This window comes from Bombina bombina, chromosome 5 (genome assembly GCF_027579735.1).
Source record: "Bombina bombina isolate aBomBom1 chromosome 5, aBomBom1.pri, whole genome shotgun sequence".
Classification (NCBI taxonomy): domain Eukaryota; kingdom Metazoa; phylum Chordata; class Amphibia; order Anura; family Bombinatoridae; genus Bombina; species Bombina bombina.
Window position 1 is genome coordinate 470,587,787 of NC_069503.1, and position 24,548 is coordinate 470,612,334.

The 24,548-nt window shown below is 40.7% G+C and overlaps 1 protein-coding gene across 7 annotated transcripts in view; it reads right to left on the reverse strand.

Moving 5' to 3' along the window:
• Positions 1–24,548, reverse strand: part of BRD9 (bromodomain containing 9) — an 88,621-nt gene that overhangs the window by 40,258 nt on the left and 23,815 nt on the right. For 3 of the 7 annotated variants that reach the window (XM_053714350.1, XM_053714349.1, XM_053714348.1), the window contains exons 7-11: positions 21,667–21,845; positions 20,829–20,852; positions 6,952–7,084; positions 4,819–4,891; positions 2,480–2,575 (exon numbers count right to left, since the gene is read on the reverse strand). In XM_053714350.1, the coding sequence (XP_053570325.1) occupies positions 2,480–2,575; positions 4,819–4,891; positions 6,952–7,084; positions 20,829–20,852; positions 21,667–21,845 (505 nt within the window). The remainder of the gene's footprint in view (positions 1–2,479; positions 2,576–4,818; positions 4,892–6,951; positions 7,085–20,828; positions 20,853–21,666; positions 21,846–24,548) is intronic. The other 4 variants (XM_053714354.1, XM_053714352.1, XM_053714353.1 and 1 more) reach the window with 2 other exon arrangements.

Below are 24,548 nucleotides of genomic sequence, written 5' to 3' on the forward strand. Positions count from 1 at the left end.
TCACTGAGCTTCGTGCTGGAATAGCGGAAGTACGGGCATCACGTGAGCAGGGAGAAAAAAACACTGCGCCACTAAAATTGTGCGCAAGGGAAAGAAAAAAACGGCTAAATAACAACCGTTAACCAACTCTCTAAAAAACTGTCCCCACATGAACGTAGTATAATTAAAGATATGCCAGTAAACAGGGAAGTGCTTAATAAGAAAACCGCTAAGCACAATCTCTGCCAAAAGTCCCCAGTAACATATTGTCTCAACAATAAAGTTATACTCCTCAGCCAATTGTAAATCCTCACTAACTGTGAACCTTATGTCTCATGAGAAGCTCATAATGTAAATCAAAGTTGTATCCTTAAACTAAGAACAGGTTGACTTGTCCCAGGATTAACCTCTTAAGTGCTGTTGTCCTTCAGTACCTAGAAGGCAAAGGCACTTACCTTAGATCCTGCAGGGCAGATGATGCTCCTTAGGTGTGGCAGGTATTTTACTCCCTGTCATGTAACTGTAGGAAAATAAAGAACAGAGTAACCAACTCTGGCTTTTTTCAAAGGGGAAGCAAAGTGTTAAAAGAAAAGCAAACACTTCCTCCCGCCCTTTTTTTTGTTGTTGTTTTTTTTCTTTGATTCTGTATAGTTGCATATAAAGAACAAACATGTAGCAATGCACATTACAAATATAGCATATGGAATACAAACAACTTTTTTCTATTTTTTTTTTTTTTCAAATCAACCTCAGTTTTTCTTATTATGAGTGAATAAGTCTTGGAACTGATAAAGTACAGAATAGAATATAAACTGTAGAATATAACATAATATATAATATAAAAAACTCCCTTAGTTTTAAATAGAATCTATAGCGAAGCCTTCAAACTAGCACATAAAGACACTTATGGGCTCTGTCTTGACCTCGGAGGCCTCATTCCTCCCGCCTTTTAACTTCTTAAAAGCCACCACTACTCTTACTGAAGAGATTGACGTGGACACAGCTAAAATGAGAAATTGCATTTTCAGGTTTGTGTATATGAGTGAGCTTGTTTTGTGCTTTTAAACCACAACCTTTTTAAATGAGTTGAGCTTGAAGCTAACATATCTTATTATGTGCACACACTTGCTTCTTTATCTTATATTTATCTTTGAACCAAAGCTTAATACTTGGGGAGAACAACGGAAACTTAACATTTTATTACTTATTTTATTTATTCTGCTGGCTGTGTATACTTAGGATTGTTAATAGCCTAGACTTCAGTATAGAAGCTTTCATTGTAGGTTGGGATTCAACAGGCTAAATCATCTATTTCAAATGCCGAAATGAGGGTAAACAAGCTACTTGTAAACTATTTTATAAACTCCAGCAGGTAAAATAGATGATTGGGAACAATTTAAAGTGTAGAAAATTTTGGGGTAAACTGTCCCTTTAAACATTTTATTTTACAACTTTAAATTATTTACTGTTCCTATAAATCGGTTAGTTTGTCTTCTAAAGTTCCTGTGCCAATTTAAACTTTTTTTTTAAAAGTTCACTTAAAAAGGGACAGTAAAGTCAAAACTAAACTTCCATGATTCAGATAGAGAACACAATTTTAAACAGCTTTCCAATTTGCTTCCATTTTCTAAATGTGCACAATCATTTTATAGGCACCAGTTACCACTGAGCATGTGCAGGATTCACAGAATATACGTATATGCATTTTATGATTGTCATATGATGCATTAGGAAGGAAAATGTAACTAACTGACATTTGTCAGAAAAAAAACAATAATTTTTTTTTTACATTACTTAAATATTTTCTTATAAAAATTATATCTAAAAATCCGTACCGCTTACACTGACTCCTCCCATGCCCTACTTCCGCCTCCAGGGATCCCTGTGTCTTTCAATTGCAAGTTTTTGCTGCAGTCTCTAACTGTGCATGCGCTAATAGGTAATGCTGCGAACCACTGTGCATGCGGTTAATGGGTGATCACTGTTTCCAAATGAGTATGCAAGCACGCGTGTTTTCGCATTTTCTGATTATTTCAATAGCGCATGCGCTTACTACTAAAGGGGCGGATGACGTGAATTGACGGCCGCCTAACGGCCGACATTTCAATTGGATTACTCAAAAACGTGACCCACCGGTAACCCCCCCCCGAAAAACGGGTTGAATTTGTGGACGTTCAGGAATTAATTTTGAAAGGTAATAACGATCAATGCAGACTAATATAAGAATTGATGAATGAAAGTTATATTTAACACACTTAATGCTATACCGTATAGACATTACGGTAACTTAACCTTCACTTTAAGTACGCTATTCTACTGTATTTAGTGGTCCATTAATAGAAAACAATGATACAGTTGTTTTATTAGGAACTACCAGGCAGGAGATAACTATGATAGGTCTCACATATAAATCAAAATCACAACTAAATCTCCCCTATAAAACACTGAGGAGGAAACTGAAGGTATCAGTTTACATATGAAAACATGGAGTGTGACTTACCTTTATGGCGTCGGTCATCTTTAAATCCTAGTGTAGTAAAGCTCGGCAACAATTTGCTTGACAGAGAACTCAAATCTACTGGAAAGGTTTCTTCATCTGTAAGAAAAGTATTTTAATATTATTTCTCACACAGAATTATGCAACATATATAGAGTTATTAGTACTAAAGCCCGTGTACACGGGCCATTTTTTGCAGTACAGCGGTCCCACCCCTTGCTCTCTCCCCCCTCTCTTTTGCTCTCTCTTCCCCCCTCTCTTTTGCTTTCTCTCTCTCCCCCCTTTGGCTCTCCCCCCCACTTTGGCTCTCTCCCCCCCTTTGGCTCTCTCTCTCTTCCCTCTTTGGCTCTCCCTCTTTGGCTCTGCCCTTCCCCCTTTTGCTCTCCTCTTTGGCTCTCTCTCTCCCCCCCTCTTTGGCTCTCCCCCCTCTCTGGCTCTCTCCCCCTCTCTTTTCCCCCCTCTCTTTTGCTTTCTCTCCCCCCCCCCCTTTGGCTCTCTCTCCTCTTTGGCTCTCTCTCTCTCCCCCCTCTTTGGCTCTCTCTCTCTCCCCCCTCTTTGGCCCTCCCCCCCCTCTCCTGCTCCCTCTCTGGCTCTGTCTTTACATTGCGGGACCCCGCCCCCCCCCCAATCGCGGCGACACCCGCCCGGCGACGCCCCCATCGCAAGGCTCCCGTCGGCCACAAACAACTGTGAGGTTTGGGGAGCGCGTGGCCGCTTCTCACGCGGCAGACCTCACAGCTGTTGGGTAGCTTGCGCTCCATATCTCTTGCCACAGGCTGTTTCAATCAGCTTTACATTGCTGGACCCCGCCCGGCCACGCCCCATCGCGGCGACACCCGCCCGGCCACGCCCACATCACAACGCTCCCGTCTGCCTCAAACAGCTGTGAGGTTTGGGGAGCGCGTGGCCGCTTCTCACGCGGCAGACCTCACAGCTGTTGAGTAGCTCGCGCTCCATATCTCTTGCCACAGGCTGTTTCAATCAGCTTACCTCGCGCTCCCCAGACCTCACAGCTGTTTGTGTACCTCGCGCTCCCTATCTCACAGCTGCTAAGCCGACAATGATTAAGGCCAGGTGTGTTTGTCCGCGCGCAGTCTCTACTGCGCATGACGGCTTCAGACACACTTGGCCTTTTATAATATAGGATAGTCTGATTAGATTTTAGAATGTTTAAATGAACCATCTATTTAGCTTCCTGGTCTCTGACAACAGGTAAATAGATATGATAATCTACAAAAAAGATGGAAATAAGGTTCAGTTTTTCACTTAAATTACTCAACAAGCTTTTCCACTATGTGTGGCTTTTTGGAAAGCTCTTGGAAGTTTTTTATATTTATATAACTTGTATCAATGGGTTAATCCACCAAATTGGGAATAAGAATTTTGCGTAATTTTAAATTATGTAATATTTTAAGGATAGATATTTTAAGACCTACTTATTATCTGCATACATTCCAAGATGGTGGACGGTGACAAAAATAATATATTTTGTCTTTTAATTTTCAATAATGAATGGTTATTAAACAATATAGATATACAATTCTAAAATTGTGATGCTTTGGGAAGGAAGACTCATGTGAAATAATGGAACATAAATGTTTTGCTTGAAATATTTAGGAAATATTATATCCCCCGTGTTGAAATGTACCATGTATGACATAAAACGTCAAAATTACGATTTGTGTTGGAACCTCACAAAGTTGAAATGTACATGAAAATACAATGGATGCCAAAGTAAAAACTGCTACAGCACAGGGGTGTGAAATCTATCAGCACTGAAAATGTTAAAGTTCTTTACTCTTGACTGAAAATAATCAATCATTTAAATCCACTACCTATATTGCGAGATCCAGATGATTCAGATAGAGCAGGCAATTTTAAACAACTTTCCAATTATTCTTCCATTAATAAAATGTGGTTGTTATATAATTTTCACTTTTTGAGTCACCAGCTCCTACTGAGCATGTGCAAGAATTCAGACCATATGCATCTGTGATTGGCTGATGGCTGTCACATGATACAAGAGGAGTGGAAGTAGACATAACTGAAATTTGTAAAAAAATAAATAAAAATCTACTACTCATTTGACGTTCAGACTAAGTGCTATTGCATTGTCTTTTTATCATGCATTTGTTGTTTATGCAAATCTACTGTATTTGCTGGCCCTTTAAATGACTTGCTGCACCTTCAAGAGGGGCAGAACAATATGTATTATAGTAAGTGAAAATACATGTTAAATAAATGTTACTGTACTAAAAAGAAAGAAAAAACAGCTGTAAACCAACCAAATGTATACATTGATATAAGGATATGCTTAGGCAGAAATACAAAATGTTTCATACCTTCAGTATCTGGATCTGCGTTGACAACGGTGTAAAGCAATGATCCATCTATATTCTTTTTAAGATAGCCAATCTGAAAACAAATGCAGTTTATGAGAATTGGAAGCTTCAAGTCCATGATAAAAAACAAAAACAAATGGTTCAATGTGCCGAACTAAACATTTAACTACATTGCTACCGGTAAATTCAGAGAAAAGCCCAAAAGTACCAGAGAATTTTTGGTATTTTTGCTATCACTCCTTTTAAAAGGACGGTAAGCATAAAAAATTATGTAACATAATTCTGTAACATTATCTTAACGACACCTTGGGAAAATAAAGATTTGCAAGATTTTAGCCCCCAAAGTTATACTAAATGTAGTGCAGAATTATGTAACAATTTTTATGTTTATTATGCCTTCAAACAAAAATAGACTTTAAAAGTAGACAACACAAGGTATTAAATCTAGGCCCATTTCGGTATATTTGATCCCACTATTTGGCCCCCAAATACGATCATATGAAAAAAAATTAACATTTTCTGCAAACTTTGTTTTTTTTTTTTTTTTTTTTACACACAACTACTCCGGGAATAAAACAAATGGTTGTAAAAGCGTCTCTGGGGTTCCCTTTGTTCAGAAACAATAGACATACATGGCGTTGAAATAGTTTATTGGAAATTTGAAGGCCGCTAATTGCAGCTGTGCATAACGCTTCTGAAATTCCAGACAGCAAAGGGGTTAATCAGTTAGCTTTTAAGAGTAATATTTGCTGTAGCGTAGGGATTACCCTCACACCCCCTGTCTTTTCCCAAACTGCTCTTTTCCCCCAGTAACAAATTACCCTTTATTTTGCTTTAATTATTTTTCTGTAAAATTTTTTCCTGTAGCCTAGGGTGCCCCTCCAGCCTATTTTGTTTCATAGTGTAGGGTCTCATCCCCCCTCCCTTATATTTTTCTGTAGTGTAGGGAACCCTGACCCTCCCTCCCCCGCTGGGCAGCCCACTCACCTCCCTCCCACCAGCACCGAGGACATTGTCACTCTGCATTGAGAAACAATCTGCCTTTATATGGTCGTGCTCCCATACCATATAAGGACAGATGCCTTTTGCCCCCAGCTGCAGTCTCCTCTGAATAAGCAGACAGTGGGGACCGCAGAATTCTCCTCTGTGTTGGACGTAGGTACTAATGTGTTACAGAATTTTTATTATTGCAATGTTACTTGCAATAACCGTTGGTTTATTCTTCTGCAATGTATTTAAACACATAGTTAATTCAGTCCCAGAGCAACAATAAGAACATATCAATGACGAGGCATATGTGCTTAGTCACCAATCACCAGCTATTCTCCTAGTAGTGCATCTCTGCTTCTGAGCCCAGTAATGCATCTCAACCCCCCCCCCCCAAAAAAAAAACAAGCGAGTGGGCAGCACTTCTGTCACAGGGCGTGGGAATATTTAATCTCCAAGATGGAAGTAACCATGCTTTTGTAGTTGTGCAGTTTAATCTCCCTTTAAAGTGAATGTCAAGTTACTAATAGTGCCCCACAGCATTGGATAGACTTTTAAAAATTAACAAGGGTTTCATTCATGAAATCTTTTATATGTATATATTTTGCAGATTTTTTACCTATTTACAGCTGCGACAATAAGTGCAGCTCTCCCGTTTGCCATTTTGTCAAATTGATTGACAGATGACGATTCGTAAAAGAACCAATCCTTGTTTCCCCCCGGGCCGTGACATTAATGCAAAGTAGCTGAACACCCAGGGTTGGGGGGGGGAAACAAGGATTAGTTATTTTCCAAATCGCCATCTGTCAATCAATTTGACAATATGGCGGGCGGGAGAGCTGCGCTTATCGTCGCAGCGGTAAACAGGTGAAAATTCTGCAAAATATATACATATAAAAGAATTAAACCCTTGTTAATTTTAAAAAGTCTATCCAATGCCGTGGGGCACTATTAGCAACTTGACATTCACTTTAAAGATAGTCTCAGCACTAACTATTCATTAACTTTACTAACTATTCATTGTATTATTTTAATCTAGCTGTATACATGCTAATGAGTGTTGTCCATCCTATGTTTTGTGTCTGATATTAAGAGAGTTACAATGAGAGAAAGACGCAATGACACGGTATTAGCCCGTTTTTTTACCTTGCAGCTTGGTAGTATTCGGTTTATCTTGTCCCGTGCTTCATCTGCAGCATGTTCTACTAGAGCGAGTACATGTTCTTCTGCCGTGCTGTCTGTTAAACTGCAGGCATTACCTTCAGGTTCAAAAATGCAGCTAAAGAGCAAAAACATTTATATGCAGGGCTGGTTTGTAGCAAACGTTACTGTTTATTCAACAATGCTTCTCAGTTTTTGTAAGTATAAAAATATATGAAGGCCATTGATCTACATGCTGCACAGTTTTAGAATACTTGCTCTACAGGACATAAAAGTACAAAAAGGAAAATGTTCCAATGTTTTAGGCATTTTATAATTATACTATTGCTTGCAAGAGGCAGATGTGTGTTAGTAGACAATCACCAGCTAGCTACTAGTAGTGAATTACGGACCCTGAGCATACCTGGGTATGCTTTTCAACAAATGATACCAAGAGAATGAAGTACATTTGATAATAAAAAGTAAATTTATGCTTACCTGATAAATGAATTTCTTCTATGGTACGACGAGTCCACGGATTCATCCTTTACTTGTGGGATATTATCCTCCTGCTAACAGGAAGTGGCAAAGAGCACCACAGCAGAGCTGTCTATATAGCTCCTCCCTTAGCTCCACCCCCAAACATTCAACCGAAGGTACAGGAAGAACAAGGAGAAACTACAAGGTGCAGAGGTGACTGAAGTTTAAAATCAAAAAATATAATCTGTCTTAAAATCACAGAGCGGGCCGTAGACTCGTCGTACCATAGAAGAAATTAATTTATAAGGTAAGCATAAATTTACTTTTCTTCTATAAGGTACGACGAGTCCACGGATTAATCCTTTACTTGTGGGATACAATACCAAAGCTACAGGACACGGATGAACGGGAGGGACAAGATAGATGGTTAAACAGAAGGCACCACTGCTTGAAGAACCTTTCTCCCAAAAATAGCCTCCGAAGAAGCAAAAGTATAAAATTTGGAAAATTTGGAAAAGGTATGAAGCGAAGACCAAGTCGCGGCCTTACAAATCTGTTCAACAGAAGCATAATTTTTAAAAGCCCATGTGGAAGCCACCGCTCTAGTAGAGTGAGCTGGAATCCTTTCAGGAGGCTGCTGTCCAGCAGTCTCGAATGCCAAACTGATGCTGCTTTTCAGCCAAAAAGAAAGAGAGGTAGCCTTAGCTTTTTGACCTCTACGTTTTCCAGAATAGACAACAAAGAAGATGTTTGACGGAAATCTTTGGTTGCTTGCAAGTAAAACTTCAAAGCATGAACCACGTCCAAGTTGTGCAACAGACGCTCCTTCTTAGAGGAAGGATTAGGACACAGAGAAGGAACAACAATTTCCCGATTGATATTCCTATTAGTAACAACCTTAGGAAGGAATCCAGGTTTGGTACGCAAAACCACCTTATCAGCATGGAAAACAAGATAAGGCGAGTCGCATTGCAATGCAGATAGTTCAGAAACTCTTCGAGCCGAAGAGATAGCAACTAAAAACAGAACTTTCCAAGATAGAAGCTTAATATCTATGGAATGCATAGGTTCAAACGGAACCCCTTGGAGAACTTTAAGAACTAAATTCAAACTCCATGGCGGAGCAACATGCTTAAACACAGGCTTGATTCTAACTAAAGCCTGACAGAACGACTGTAAGTCTGGAACAACTGCCAGACGTTTGTGCAGTAGCATTGATAAAGCAGATATCTGTCCCTTTAAGGAACTAGCTGATAGCCCCTTCTCCAATCCTTCTTGGAGAAAGGACAAAATCCTAGGATTCCTGATCTTACTCCATGAGTAGCCTTTGGATTCGCACCAATAAAGACATTTACGCCATATCTTATGATAAATTTTCCTAGTGACAGGCTTTCGAGCCTGAATCAAGGTATCTATGACCGACTCAGAGAAGCCCCGCTTGGATAAAATCAAGCGTTCAATCTCCAAGCCGTCAGCCGCAGAGAAACTAGATTTGGATGCTGGAATAGACCTTGAATCAGAAGGTCCTGTCTCAGTGGCAGAGTCCATGGTGGAAAAGATGACATGTCCACCAGGTCTGCATACCAAGTCCTGCGTGGCCACGCAGGTGCTATCAAAATCATCGAAGCTCTCTCCTGTTTGATTCTGGCAATCAAACGAGGAAGGAGAGGAAATGGTGGAAACACGTAAGCCAGGTTGAACGACCAGGGTACTGCTAGAGCATCTATCAGTACTGCCTGAGGATCCCTTGACCTGGATCCGTAACAAGGAAGTTTGGCGTTCTGACGAGACGCCATCAGATCCAATTCTGGTGTGCCCCATTGCTGAAACAATTGTGCAAACACCTCCGGATGGAGTTCCGACTCCCCTGGATGAAAAGTCTGACGACTTAGAAAATCCGCTTTCCAGTTCTCCACTCCTGGGATATAGATTGCAAGAGTGAGTCTCTGCCCATTGAATTATTTTGGTAACCTCTAACATCGCTAGAGAAATCTTTGTTCCCCCCTGATGATATATGCTACAGTTGTGATATTGTCCGACTGGAATCTTATGAATCTGGCTGAAGCCAGCTGAGGCCACGCCTGAAGCGCGTTGAATATTGCTCTCAGTTCTAGAATATTTATTGGGAGGAGAGCCTCCTCCTGGGTCCACAAACCCTGTGCTTTCAGGGAATTCCAGACTGCACCCCAGCCCAATAGGCTGGCGTCCGTCGTCACTATGACCCATGCTGGCCTGCGGAAACACATTCCCTGGGACAGATGATCCTGTGACAACCACCAAAGAAGAGAGTCTCTGGTCTCTTGATCTAGATTTATCTGAGGAGATAAATCTGCATAATCCCCATTAAAACTGTTTGAGCCTGCATAGTTGCAGTGGTCTGAGATGCAAGCGAGCAAACGGAACTATGTCCTTTGCCGCTACCATTAGTTCGATTACCTCCATACACTGAGCCACTGACGGCTGGAATGAAATGAAGAGCTCGGCAGGTGGTTAAAATCTTTGATTTCCTGACCTCCGTCAGAAAAATGTTCATGTCCACCGAATCTAAAAGAGTTCCCAGGAATGGAACTCTTGTGAGGGGGATAAGTGAACTCTTTTTTTATGTTCACCTACCACCCGTGAGATCTTAGAAAAGCCAACACGATGTCCGTGTGAGACTTGGCTAGTTGGTAAATCGACGCCTGAATTAAGATATCGTCCAGATAAGGCGCCACTGCTATACCCGCGGGCTTAGAACCGCCAGAAGGGAACCTAGCACCTTTGTGAAAATTCTGGGAGCTGTGGCCAATCCGAAGGGAAGAGCCACAAACTGGTAATGCTTGTCCAGAAAGGCGAACCTGAGGAACTGGTGATGATCTTTGTGGATAGGGAAGTGTAGATACGCATCCTTTAAGTCCACGGTGGTCATATATTGACCCTCCTTGATCATTGGTAAAATAGTTCAAATGGTCTCCATCTTGAAGGATGGGACTCTGAGGAATTTGTTTAGGATCTTCAGATCTAAAATCGGTCTGAAGGTTCCCTCTTTTTTGGGAACCACAAACAGATTGGAGTAGAACTCCTGCCCCTGTTCTGTTTTTGGAACTGGGCAGATCACTCCCATGGTATATAGGTCTCCTACACAGCGTAAGAACGCCTCTCTTTTTGTCTGGTTCACAGACAATTGAGAAAGATGGAATCTCCCCCTTGGAGGAGAATCTTTGAAATCTAGAAGATACCCCTGGGTTATGATTTCGAAAGCCCAGGAGTCCTGAACGTCTCTTGCCCAAGCCTGAGCAAAGAGAGAAAGTCTGCCCCCTACTAGATCCGGTCCCGGATCGTGGGCTACCCCTTCATGCTGTCTTGGTGGCAGCAGCGGGCTTCTTGGCCTGTTTACCTTTGTTCCAAATCTGGTTAGGTCTCCAGACTGACTTGGATTGAGCAAAATTCCCCTCATGCTTTGCAGCAGGGGAAGAGGTAGAGGGACCACCTTTGAAGTTTCGAAAGGAACGAAAATTATTTTGTTTGGTTCTCCTCTTATTTGTCTTATCCTGAGGAAGGGCATGGCCTTTCCCTCCAGTGATGTCTGAAATTATCTCTTTCAGTTCAGGCCCGAAAAGGGTCTTACCCTTGAAAGGGATGGCTAAAAGCTTAGATTTTGATGACATATCAGCAGACCAGGACTTAAGTCATAACGCTCTACGCGCTAAAATGGCAAAACCTGAATTCTTTGCAGCTAATTTAGCCAGTTGAAAAGCGGCATCCGTAATAAAAGAATTAGCTAGCTTGAGAGCCCTAATTCTATCTAGAATATCATCTAATGGGGTCTCAACCTGAAGAGCCTCCTCCAGAGCCTCGAACCAAAAAGCAGCTGTAGTAGTTACAGGAACAATGCACGCTATAGGTTGCAGAAGATAACCCTGATGTATAATTATTTTCTTTAGGAGACCCTCTAATTTTTTATCCATAGTATCTTTGAAAACACAACTGTCCTCAATAGGTATGGTTGTACGCTTAGCAAGGGTAGAAATAGCTCCGTCCACCTTAGGGACCATCTGCCACGAGTCCTGCATGGTGTCTGATATGGGAAACATTTTCTTAAAAGTAGGAGGGGGAGCGAACTGAATACCTGGTCTATCCCACTCCTTAGTAACAATGTCCGAAATCCTCTTAGGGACCGGAAAAACATCAGTGTAGGCAGGAACCTCTAGAAATATGTCCATTTTACACAATTTCTCTGGAACTACAATAGGTTCTCAATCATCCCTGAGCAATAAGCGGAGGTGTTCTAGTTTAAATTTAAAAGCCGTCATATCTGAGTCTGTCTGAGGGAACATCTTTCCTGAATCAGAAATCTCTCCCTCAGACAGGAAATCCCTCACCCCCAACTCAGAACATTGTGAGGGTACATCGGATATGGCTAATAAAGCATCAGAGGGCTCAGCATTTGCTCTCACACCAGTCCTACTGCGCTTCCCCTGCAACCCAGGCAGCTTAGATAAAACCTCTGTGAGGGTAGTATTCATAACTGCGGCCATATCTTGCAGGGTGAAAGAATTAGACGAACTAGAAGTACTTGGCGTCGCTTGTGCGGGCGTTACTGGTTGTGACACTTGGGGAGAATTAGATGGCATAACCTGATTCCCTTCTGACTGAGAATCATCCTGCGACATACTTTTAGTAGCTATTTATTGACCTTTCAGTGCATGAGGGACACATTTTAAGTGGGGGTTCCAAAATGGCTTCTAAACATATTGAACAATGACTTTCAATGTCAGACATGTTGAACAAGCTAGTAATGACTACAAACAAGCATGAAAACACTTTATTTAGTGAAAAAAACAACAATCTTAAAAAACGGTACTGCGCCTTTAAGAGAAAAAAAGCATACACGTTCTGCAACACTGCTTTAAAATGCACCACATTTTTCTAATTTTTGCATGCAGACTCAATGTATGTAGTTAAGTTTGCCCCACAAGGAAATTTAACCCTTTAATGTGCAAACCGGATTGAAATGAGGCCTAAATCCGGAAAAAACACCCCCAGCACCTTGCCACAGCCCTCCTGTGGCGCCTACCTGCCCTCAGGGATAGTAAATATGGGGTTAAAGCTTAGATTTGGCCCAAAACATTCACAAGGGCCCTCAGGAGTTGGAACTTGCTGTTTGCCGAGTGAAAACAACTGCGCATCTGAGGCGGGAAAATAGGCCCAGCCCATCTCACTCGATGTCTCTACAGCCTCAAAGAACCGCACCAGAGCGGTTTTAAACTAGCCATGTGGGTTCTGAGACCCAAAAAATAAGCCAAGTGTACCCTCAATAAAGTTGCCCAAAAACGTTATTGCCCACAAACCTTAACAGCACTCCCAGTTCATAAAGCGTTTGCTCACAAACATTCAAAACTCAGTGTCAACCATTTTTAAATTAACCCCTTATGCAAGCTTAGTAATGCCTGTCTATAGCTCTTAGGATTACTGCTTATCCTTACTCACATGGGGTTGAAGAAATTAAAAACTAATATTTTATCACCTCTTTCACTTTACCCTTCCTAGTACTTAAAGTAGGCAAAGAGAATGACTTGGGGTGGAGCTAAGGGAGGAGCTATATAGACAGCTCTGCTGTGGTGCTCTTTGCCACTTCCTGTTAGCAGGAGGATAATATCCCACAAGTAAAGGATGAATCCGTGGACTCGTCGTACCTTATAGAAGAAAGTAAATTGAAGTATTTTAAAATTGCATATTTTGTACTTTAAAGTGAAGGTCAATTTTCATCAATGAGTGCCCGGTTTTTAAAAATACTTTTAAAAACAGGGGCACTTTCATTGATGAAAATTAACATTGCACTGGATTTTAAGAAATACGTACCTTTTACTTCTGCAAAACCGGATCGCCGATCTCAGCCTCAGTTCCTCTGTAGTGACGTCAGAAATGACGAAAACCGGCTTCCTCCAATAATGGCTTGCACCCCAGAGCGTCCAGCTCGTGATGCCTGGCTGTGATTGGAGGAAGCCAGTTTCGTCATTGCTGTGGTCTACAGCAGGAAGAAGAAGGAGGGGGATCGTCGATCCGGCTTTGCAGAAGTAAAAGGTAAGTATTTCTTCAAATACAGTGCTATGTTAATTTTCATCAATGAAAGTGCCCCTGTTTTTAAAAGTATTTTTAAAAACCGGGCACTCATTGGTGAAAATTGACCTTCACTTTAAGTAATAAATATTCATGAAGTTTAAATAGATTGAATTTATATTGCAGTACTATCTATTCACTGATCCATAATCCCTTCGTTTTAACAGGATATGTTACTCATATGCTAAATCACTTGTGATGCAGCAGAACTGTAAAAAGTTGATCTTATAAAAAATACATACATACCTGGTCTTAACCCCTTAATGACCAGCACAGATGCGCAGTAGAGATGACGCTGGCCGTTATGCCCTTAAGGACCTCTGACGCAATCTCGCTAAAAGTTGCGAGATTGCGCTATTTCTGCATGCCACACGAGTGGGGCAGTGCAGAAATAGTCTTATAGAGGTACCGAAGCACTCTGTGTCCCTCTCTGCATCGGGCATCAGTGGTGCTGATCATTGGTGGCATGAGAGGGTTAGGAGGGAAGCAGGTGGGCGGCTATTTGCTGGAGGGGGCGGGAACAGGTGGGACCTCTACACTACAGAAAAAAATGTGTGCTAAGAGTGGGAGGAGGGAGAAGTAGGTAGGAGGGGGGATAATCGAGTGGACGGGGGGAATAAAAGCTAGGGAAAGGATCTTGGAGGGGACATTTTAGAGGGGGCTTTAACACTAGTATGTGTGATAAATATATATATATATATATATTTTTTTTTTTAAAGATATTTTACCTCAAAATTGATTCAGCTCATACAGAGTAAGTGTATTGTGTGCCAGAACTACACTTTTTACTGTTGTTGCATGGGAAAAACCCCAGCAGCCAATCAGTTTCATGAGTGCTGAGTTCACATTTTGCTTTAATGTGATCTCATAGGACTTCACCAAAATCTTGCAATATTTTATAGTAAACTTCCTTAAACTGAGGAAACAAATCAAGTGGCTTTGCCTGAACATGTGAGATGAATTCTCCCATACAAGTCCCAGGACAAGTCCCTTTACAGTGGGATGAGGCTACTGAGGAAAATTTGAGGTAAAAACATAATTTATGCTTACCTGATAAATTCCTTTCTTCTGTAGTGTGATCAGTCCACGGGTCATCATTACTTCTGGGATATTAACTCCTCCCCAACAGGAAGTGCAAGAGGATTCACCCAGCAGAGCTGCATATAGCTCCTCCCCTCTATGTCACTCCCAGTCATTCGACCAAGGACCAACGAGAAAGGAAAAGCCAAGGGTGAAGTGGTGACTGGAGTATAAATTAAAAAATATTTACCTGCCTTAAAACAGGGCGGGCCGTGGACTGATCACACTACAGAAGAAAGGAATTTATCAGGTAAGCATAAATTATGTTTTCTTCTGTTAAGTGTGATCAGTCCACGGGTCATCATTACTTCTGGGATACCAATACCAAAGCAAAAGTACACGGATGACGGGAGGGATAGGCAGGCTCTTTATACAGAAGGAACCACTGCCTGAAGAACCTTTCTCCCAAAAATAGCCTCCGATGAAGCAAAAGTGTCAAATTTGTAAAATTTGGAAAAAGTATGAAGCGAAGACCAAGTTGCAGCCTTGCAAATCTGTTCAACAGAGGCCTCATTCTTAAAGGCCCAAGTAGAAGCCACAGCTCTAGTAGAATGAGCTGTAATCCTTTCGGGAGGCTGCTGTCCAGCAGTCTCATAAGCTAAACGAATTATGCTACGAAGCCAAAAAGAAAGAGAGGTAGCAGAAGCTTTTTGACCTCTCCTCTGCCCAGAGTAAACGACAAACAGAGAAGACGTTTGTCGAAATTCCTTAGTTGCCTGTAAGTAAAATTTTAGAGCACGGACTACATCCAGGTTGTGCAGTAGACGTTCCTTCTTCGAAGAAGGATTTGGGCATAAAGAAGGAACAACAATCTCTTGATTGATATTCCTGTTAGTAACTACCTTAGGTAAGAACCCAGGTTTAGTACGCAGAACTACCTTATCCGAATGAAAAATCAAATAAGGAGAATCACAATGTAAGGCTGATAACTCAGAGACTCTTCGAGCCGAGGAAATAGCCATTAAAAATAGAACTTTCCAAGATAACAACTTTATATCAATGGAATGAAGGGGTTCAAACGGAACGCCCTGTAAAACATTAAGAACAAGGTTTAAACTCCATGGTGGAGCAACAGTTTTAAACACAGGCTTAATCCTGGCCAAAGCCTGACAAAAAGCCTGGACGTCAGGAACTTCTGACAGACGTTTGTGTAACAGAATGGACAGAGCTGAGATCTGTCCCTTTAATGAACTAGCAGATAAACCCTTTTCTAAACCTTCTTGTAGAAAAGACAATATCCTAGGAATCCTAACCTTACTCCAAGAGTAACCTTTGGATTCACACCAATATAGGTATTTACGCCATATCTTATGGTAAATCTTTCTGGTAACAGGTTTCCTAGCCTGTATTAAGGTATCAATAACTGACTCAGAAAACCCACGTCTTGATAAAATCAAGCGTTCAATTTCCAAGCAGTCAGCTTCAGAGAAGTTAGACTTTGATGTTTGAAGGGACCCTGTATCAGAAGGTCCTGTTTCAGAGGTAGAGACCAAGGTGGACAGGATGACATGTCCACCAGATCTGCATACCAAGTCCTGCGTGGCCACGCAGGTGCTATTAGAATCACTGATGCTCTCTCTTGTTTGATTCTGGCAATCAATCGAGGAAGCATCGGGAAGGGTGGAAACACGTAAGCCATCCTGAAGTCCCAAGGTGCTGTCAGGGCATCTATCAGGACTGCTTCTGGATCCCTGGATCTGGACCCGTAACGAGGAAGCTTGGCGTTCTGTCGAGACGCCATGAGATCTATCTCTGGTTTGCCCCAACGCCGAAGTATTTGGGCAAAGACCTCCGGATGAAGTTCCCACTCCCCCGGATGAAAAGTCTGACGACTTAAGAAATCCGCCTCCCAGTTCTCCACTCCCGGGATGTGGATTGCTGACAGATGGCAAGAGTGAGACTCTGCCCAGCGAATTATCTTTGATACTTCCATCATAGCTAGGGAGCTTCTTGTCCCTCCCTGATGGTTGATGTAAGCTACAGTCGTGATGTTGTCCGACTGAAACCTGATGAAACCCCGCGTTGTCAACTGGGGCCAAGCCAGGAGGGCATTGAGAACTGCTCTCAATTCCAGAATGTTTATTGGCAGGAGACTCTCCTCCTGACTCCATTGTCCCTGAGCCTTCAGAGAATTCCAGACGGCACCCCAACCTAGAAGGCTGGCGTCTGTTGTTACAATTGTCCAGTCTGGTCTGCTGAATGGCATCCCCCTGGACAGATGTGGCCGAGAAAGCCACCAAAGAAGAGAATTTCTGGTCTCTTGATCCAGATTCAGAGAAGGGGATAAGTCTGAGTAATCCCCATTCCACTGACTTAGCATGCACAGTTGCAGTGGTCTGAGGTGTAGGCGTGCAAAGGGTACTATGTCCATTGCCGCTACCATTAAGCCGATTACCTCCATGCATTGAGCCACTGACGGGTGTTGAATGGAATGAAGGGTGCGGCAAGCACATTGAAGTCTTGTTAACCTGTCCTCTGTCAGGTAAATCTTCATTTTTACAGAATCTATAAGAGTCCCCAGGAAGGGAACTCTTGTGAGTGGAACGAGTGAACTTTTCTTTTCGTTCACCTTCCATCCATGTGACCTTAGAAATGCCAGTACTAACTCTGTATGAGACTTGGCAGTTTGAAAGCTTGAAGCTTGAATCAGAATGTCGTCTAGGTATGGAGCTACCGAGATTCCCCGCGGTCTTAGTACCGCCAGAAGAGCACCCAGAACCTTTGTGAAGATTCTTGGAGCTGTAGCCAATCCGAATGGAAGAGCCACAAACTGGTAATGCCTGTCTAGGAAGGCAAACCTTAGGTACCGGTAATGATCTTTGTGAATCGGTATGTGAAGGTAAGCATCCTTTAAATCTACAGTGGTCATGTACTGACCCTCTTGGATCATAGGTAAAATTGTCCGAATAGTCTCCATCTTGAACGATGGAACTCTTAGGAATTTGTTTAGGATCTTTAAGTCCAGGATTGGTCTGAAAGTTCCCTCTTTTTTGGGAACCACAAACAGATTTGAGTAAAACCCCTGTCCCTGTTCCGATCGTGGAACTGGATGGATTACTCCCATTAACAAGAGCTCTTGTACGCAGCGTAGAAACGCTTCTTTCTTTGTCTGGATTGTTGACAACCTTGACAGATGAAATCTCTCTCCTGGAGGAGAGTATTTGAAGTCCAGAAGGTATCCCTGAGATATTATTTCTAGTGCCCAGGGATCCTGGACATCTCTTGCCCAAGCCTGGGCGAAGAGAGAAAGTCTGCCCCCCACTAGATCCGATCCCGGATCGGGGGCCCTCAATTCATGCTGTTTTAGGGGCAGCAGCAGGTTTCCTGGTCTGCTTGCCCTTGTTCCAGGACTGGTTAGGTTTCCAGCCTTGTCTGTAGCGAGCAACAGCTCCTTCCTGTTTTGGTGCAGAGGAAGTTGATGCTGCTCCTGCTTTGAAATTACGAAAGGAACGAAAATTAGACTGTCTAGTCTTAGCTTTGTCCTGAGGCAGGGCATGGCCTTTACCTCCTGTAATGTCAGCGATAATCTCTTTCAACCCGGGCCCGAATAAGGTCTGCCCTTTGAAAGGTATATTAAGCAATTTAGACTTAGAAGTAACATCAGCTGACCAGGATTTTAGCCACAGCGCCCTGCGTGCCTGAATGGCGAATCCTGAATTCTTCGCCGTAAGTTTAGTTAGATGTACTACGGCCTCTGAAATGAATGAATTAGCTAGTTTAAGGACTCTAAGCCTGTCCGTAATGTCGTCCAGAGTAGCTGAACTAATGTTCTCTTCCAGAGACTCAATCCAGAACGCCGCTGCAGCCGTGATCGGCGCAATGCATGCAAGGGGTTGCAATATAAAACCTTGTTGAACAAACATTTTCTTAAGGTAACCCTCTAATTTTTTATCCATTGGATCTGAAAAAGCACAGCTATCCTCCACCGGGATAGTGGTACGCTTAGCTAAAGTAGAAACTGCTCCCTCCACCTTAGGGACCGTTTGCCATAAGTCCCGTGTGGTGGCGTCTATTGGAAACATTTTTCTAAATATCGGAGGGGGTGAGAATGGCACACCTGGTCTATCCCACTCCTTAGTAACAATTTCAGTAAGTCTCTTAGGTATAGGAAAAACGTCAGTACTCGTCGGTACCGCAAAATATTTATCCAACCTACACATTTTCTCTGGTATTGCAACTGTGTTACAATCATTCAGAGCCGCTAACACCTCCCCTAGTAATACACGGAGGTTTTCCAGTTTAAATTTAAAATTTGAAATATCTGAATCCAGTCTGTTTGGATCAGAACCGTCACCCACAGAATGAAGTTCTCCGTCCTCATGTTCTGCAACCTGTGACGCAGTGTCTGACATGGCCCTAATATTATCAGCGCACTCTGTTCTCACCCCAGAGTGATCACGCTTACCTCTTAGTTCTGGTAATTTAGCCAAAACTTCAGTCATAACAGAAGCCATATCCTGTAATGTGATTTGTAATGGCCGGCCAGATGTACTCGGCGCTACAATATCACGCACCTCCCGAGCGGGAGATGCAGGTACTGGCACGTGAGGCGAGTTAGTCGGCATAACTCTCCCCTCGTTGTTTGGTGAAATTTGTTCAATTTGTACAGATTGACTTTTATTTAAAGTAGCATCAATACAGTTAGTACATAAATTTCTATTGGGCTCCACTTTGGCATTGCAACAAATGACACAGGTATCTTCCTCTGAATCAGACATGTTTAACACACTAGCAAATAAACTTGCAACTTGGAATACAATTCAATTAGAATAATATTAAAGACGTACTGTGCCTTTAAGAAGCACAGAAAATCTATGACAGTTGAAAATTAATAAATTGAAACAGTTATAGCCTCAATCCTTGTAAACAACACAACTTTAGCAAAGGTTTAATCCCAATAGCAAAGATAACAAATTCTGAAAGCAGGAAACAATTACAGAATAAACGTTTTTTATCACAGTCAACTATAATTCTCACAGCTCTGCTGAGAGAAATTACCTCCCTCAAAATAAGTTTAAAGACCCCTGAGTTCTGTAGAGATGAACCGGATCATGCAGGAAATACAATGAGCTGCTGACTGAAATAACTGATGCATAGAAAAAGCGCCAAAAAACGGCCCCTCCCCCTCACACACAGCAGTGAGAGAGAACAGAAACTGACAGAAAAAGATTAAGCAACTGCCAAGTGGAAAAATGGTGCCCAAACATTTATTCACTCAGTACCTCAGCAAATGAAAACGATTTTACATTCCAGCAAAAACGTTAAACATAATTTCTAGTTAATAAACAGTTTTATGTACTTCTTACAGTGTAATTCTAGTGAAGTACCATTCCCCAGAATACTGAAGTGTAAAGTATACATACATGACATTATATCGGTATGGCAGGATTTTCTCATCAATTCCATTGTCAGAAAATAAAAGCTGCTACATACCTCTATGCAGATTCATCTGCCCGCTGTCCCCTGATCTGAAGTTTACCTCTCCTCAGATGGCCGAGAAACAGCAATATGATCTTAACTACTCCGGCTAAAATCATAGCAAAAACTCTGGTAGATTCTTCTTCAAACTCTGCCAGAGAGGTAATAACACACTCCGGTGCTATTTTAAAATAACAAACTTTTGATTGAAGATATAAAACTAAGTATAATCACCATAGTCCTCTCACACCTCCTATCTAGTCGTTGGGTGCAAGAGAATGACTGGGAGTGACATAGAGGGGAGGAGCTATATGCAGCTCTGCTGGGTGAATCCTCTTGCACTTCCTGTTGGGGAGGAGTTAATATCCCAGAAGTAATGATGACCCGTGGACTGATCACACTTAACAGAAGAAATATCTTCTTTTTTACATAGAGATGTTCATGTGATATTTTCTACTCAGCTTTTTATAGATATACTGTATCACTTTCAAGCAATTCAACATTTGGGTATCATATCCTTTTAATAAAAACTGACACAGACTTTGTCCAGCCAATCAGAAAGTGGGACAGAACTATCCTAATTAATAGATTTGCAAAGAATAAAAACATGCTTGGAGAGGCATACAGTACTTAAAATGAACTACAAGTCAAATGTTTTAGAGCTAAGATCACCTACTTACTTGTATAACAAACATTTGGATTTTTTCTGACCCTTTAAATCTTTCCAATATATGAAAAATATTCATAAAGTTTTCTAACAAACATAAATAGAGCAGTCTTAGAAACAAACAAGTTAAGACATTTACCTCTGATCATCCTCCTCTATCACCCTGTAAGAGATATTAAAAGAATAATGTGTTAGTTTCATTATTTGTAGGATTACTTAATTTGTTAGATACAGAAATAAGCGTATGTAACTGTGCAGTCAGCTGGTTCAGCATAATACATAAGGAAAATGGTTTATTGTGAATAAAGAAAAAACAAAAGATAGGAGAAACTTTATCGGTCCTGTATTATCCAGATTTTAAATGGGAAACATCATTCCTACTTACTAAGCAATGTCAGCAGTGATCATAAAGGAACAGTAAAGCATTTTGATATTGTAATATAAACTGCCTAATTATGCATATTAAAAAGGGAAAGTAAAGTAAAAAAATTTAACTTTTTATGTGTTTACATTTTTATTGATGGATTTTTCAATAGCATAACATTCAAAAACAAGAATCCTAATATTATAATCTCCAAAAAAAAAAAAAAAATATTTAAAATTCTCTAACTCTACACTTTTTATTTCATCTGTAACTTCTGCAACTATGTTCGCTCCAATGTCTATAGTCTAAGTGTCGGCTAACCTCACACAAAGTCACCTAGATATTGAGAGATATTCTTCCCAGTAAAAGCATATAAAAAATAATCGCCCAAGTGTTTATTTAACAAGTAGGGGTAAAATTAAAATGTTTAATGTTAAGACATACTTTCTATATGCAAGCTTGCATACATGTAGTAATGATAACACTTACAATGTAGGGAAATTAGATCTCTTTGCAAGAAGCAAATACTTGCAACGCATGAAAGCTAGCCAAGTCTATTTTACATTTTTGCATACAACACACACACTAGTCAGCAATACATTTTTTTTTTTACCCAATTACTTCCTTGCTAGGCTTTTTAGATTTCTTTGCAACCTCTACCGGTGCTGGTATGATGATCTCTGGAGTAGGTTCCTCAACTGTAGGGTCCTCATCACCCAAAATAGCTGCCTGCTGAGAAAAATCCATGTCTTGCATAAACGACATGCTGCGCTTCAAAGCTAAAAGCCGTTCCTAGAATTAAAAAGGACAGAGCAGCAGGGACTTTACATCTACCCCACATAGCCAAGGTGCTATGATGAATGGATGGGATGGGAATGGCTTTACCTCAATCCTAAATGCTATTTTTCAACTTGCATGCAGCATGATTTGGTAATGGTTAATGGCACCAAAACGTCAGTCAGGTCAAACTACTGCTTCCAAATGAAAAACAAATGACATTTTTTGATAAGCAAAATTATATTAAACATGCAGGGAAAATGCCTTCTATTTAACAGAGAGAATACAAGCAAGTATAATTTACATACCTAATGTGAATGACGTAAAAGAGTCACAAAATGCAGTAATATAATGCTCCAACAACATTATAGCATTTATTTTACTATTTAATACATTCTAATTGCCAACTAGGGACTAGTTTCCATAGAGGTAGTAAATTGTGGAAACTGGTGATAAAAACCATTTATCTCCATTGAAGTCTAGGGAGAATTTTTATGCTCCCACCAGTTTCCAAATTTTACCACCTCAATGGAAACTAGGCCTTGGTGTTTAAACATTGCAAGGACACAACTAGGGATTTGGGCAGCATGTGTATACTTTTCCTTGGTGGCGCATAGTCATGTCCTGCTTAGCAGAGGCAATGCATTATCGTTCCAGATCATCATTTTAACAATGTTTAAAGGCTTCGAAACGTAATTCGCAAATATTTGTATTAATAATAATAATAATTTGCTATAACAAAATGTGAGCACTTTATTATTGCCCTAGAACACTCTTTATATACTGAGAAAACATTTTTTATATCTTAAATACAATAAAATGAGCTTTCTCTTTTAAAGCAACCCAAAAACTTCAAAATAGCCAGCTTGATACATTATATTATTGGAAGATTATCCATTTATATAGCCCATCTGGGAGTGTTTTTGTAATAATGTATATTTTTACTTATTTTTAATAACATTGTGCTGATTTTCAGAATCCTAACCAAGCCACAAAGTATCAGATGTAGACTGAAGTCTACAGATTCCTGCATGCTTGTGTAATCTGTCTCTTCATATGCAGGGGGGGGGGGGGGGGGAGGAGTATCTGCTCCTTCTGTTTTCCCAGCCCTTTTCAATGGGTGTCCCAGCCTAACTGTATCAACAGTGCTAAACTGGGGGCTTCAAAGTAGGTTTAAAAAGGTTTTATAGATTATCTGTGCATATTCTTCTTCATAGTAGTGTCTATTACATGCAGTTATATGAAAATTGGTGTACACTGTCCCTTTAAACAAGTGCAAAAACATTTTCAATATCTTAAAAAGAAAAATCTCCTACCACTGAAATGAAAATATTTTGCACCCCTATGAAAGAACAGGGTGCTTAGTAGCAAAGAAAAAAACCAAAACATTAGGTGAAACATCTTTTAAACTAGGCAAAGGGGGGTGGTCAGTTAGAACACAATAGAACAGAGAGAGATCAGTCTCTCTGTGCACTAAGCAGCTTATAACAAAGCTTTTCCTGTTAGCTGTCTGGAGTTGGATCTTCCAACAGCTCTTGAAACTGTTTGAGTCACTGTCTAAATGTCTTATTTGATAAGAAATATACGACTATGAATAGAATGTTACAAAGGAGCAGATTTAATTCTCAAGCATTCCTAGAAGCTAAGCAAGGGGCAGAGAAAGGTGCAAACTGGGCATGGAACTTTTTTTTTTATCACCAACAACTAAGAATTTTCAATTAGGGCTGGGACAGACATTTCCAAAGCTGTTATACAAAACAGTCCCTGATGATCAGCAAGATTATGCTAGTGGACTGCCTAGTCTAGTTTCTTCTTGTTTTCGTTTAGCCCTTTTAAATAGGAACGATCTTCTATTTTTAGAATTCTTTTGTAGCAGTTAAATATCATGAAGGTTTTGGCTATTCTGCTACTTTAATGGAGAGAGCTACATTTTTATCCTGGCATATATACTTCTAGTTGACACGTAGAAACTAATAAGCGGTTTTGTCCGGTGTGGGTGCGATTATTTGTACAAGTGTGTGTGTGTATAGTTATACACACACTTGTAGATTAGTAACACATACACACTGGAAAAAAAAGTGTTGTAATAATTTTGTTCATGGCAACATTAATGATACCAAGTATGTGGAACATATGTGGACGGTGCCATTGCTTACTGATAACACTGTGTATGTGCTTGGCATTCAAATACTTGGCATATATAACTATATATTTGAAAAATTATTGTGGTCATAAAATAAAAGTTTTAAATAATGCTTTCATAATGAGAAACCAGGATTTCAAATTGCTAAAGTTCTCCTGCTGGCTAGTTTACAATCAGCGTGCTAATTGGTTAGACTTTCTCAATTCTAGGCTTCTGGCTGTTAATTGATTCATGTCTATGAAGGGGGAGTTTTTATTGTATATTCTGTAAAACAGACTTCCCAGAATACAAGTTTCGGCTGTGTTATTGGTGTGAATGGTATATAGACCCTGTCCACAGGAGTGGTACTGAAGATTGCTGGAATCCCCTTGTTAGAAGCTGGTCCTTTTCAGGATCCAAGAAGAACACAATGACTATTCCTCCCCCTCCAGCTTTATATACGCTTAAAGGGACATATTACTCATATGCTAAATCACTTGAAACTGATGCAGTATAACTGTAAAAAGCGGACAGGAAAATATCACCTGAGCATCTCTAAGTAAAAAAGGAAGATATTTTACCTCACAATTTCCTCA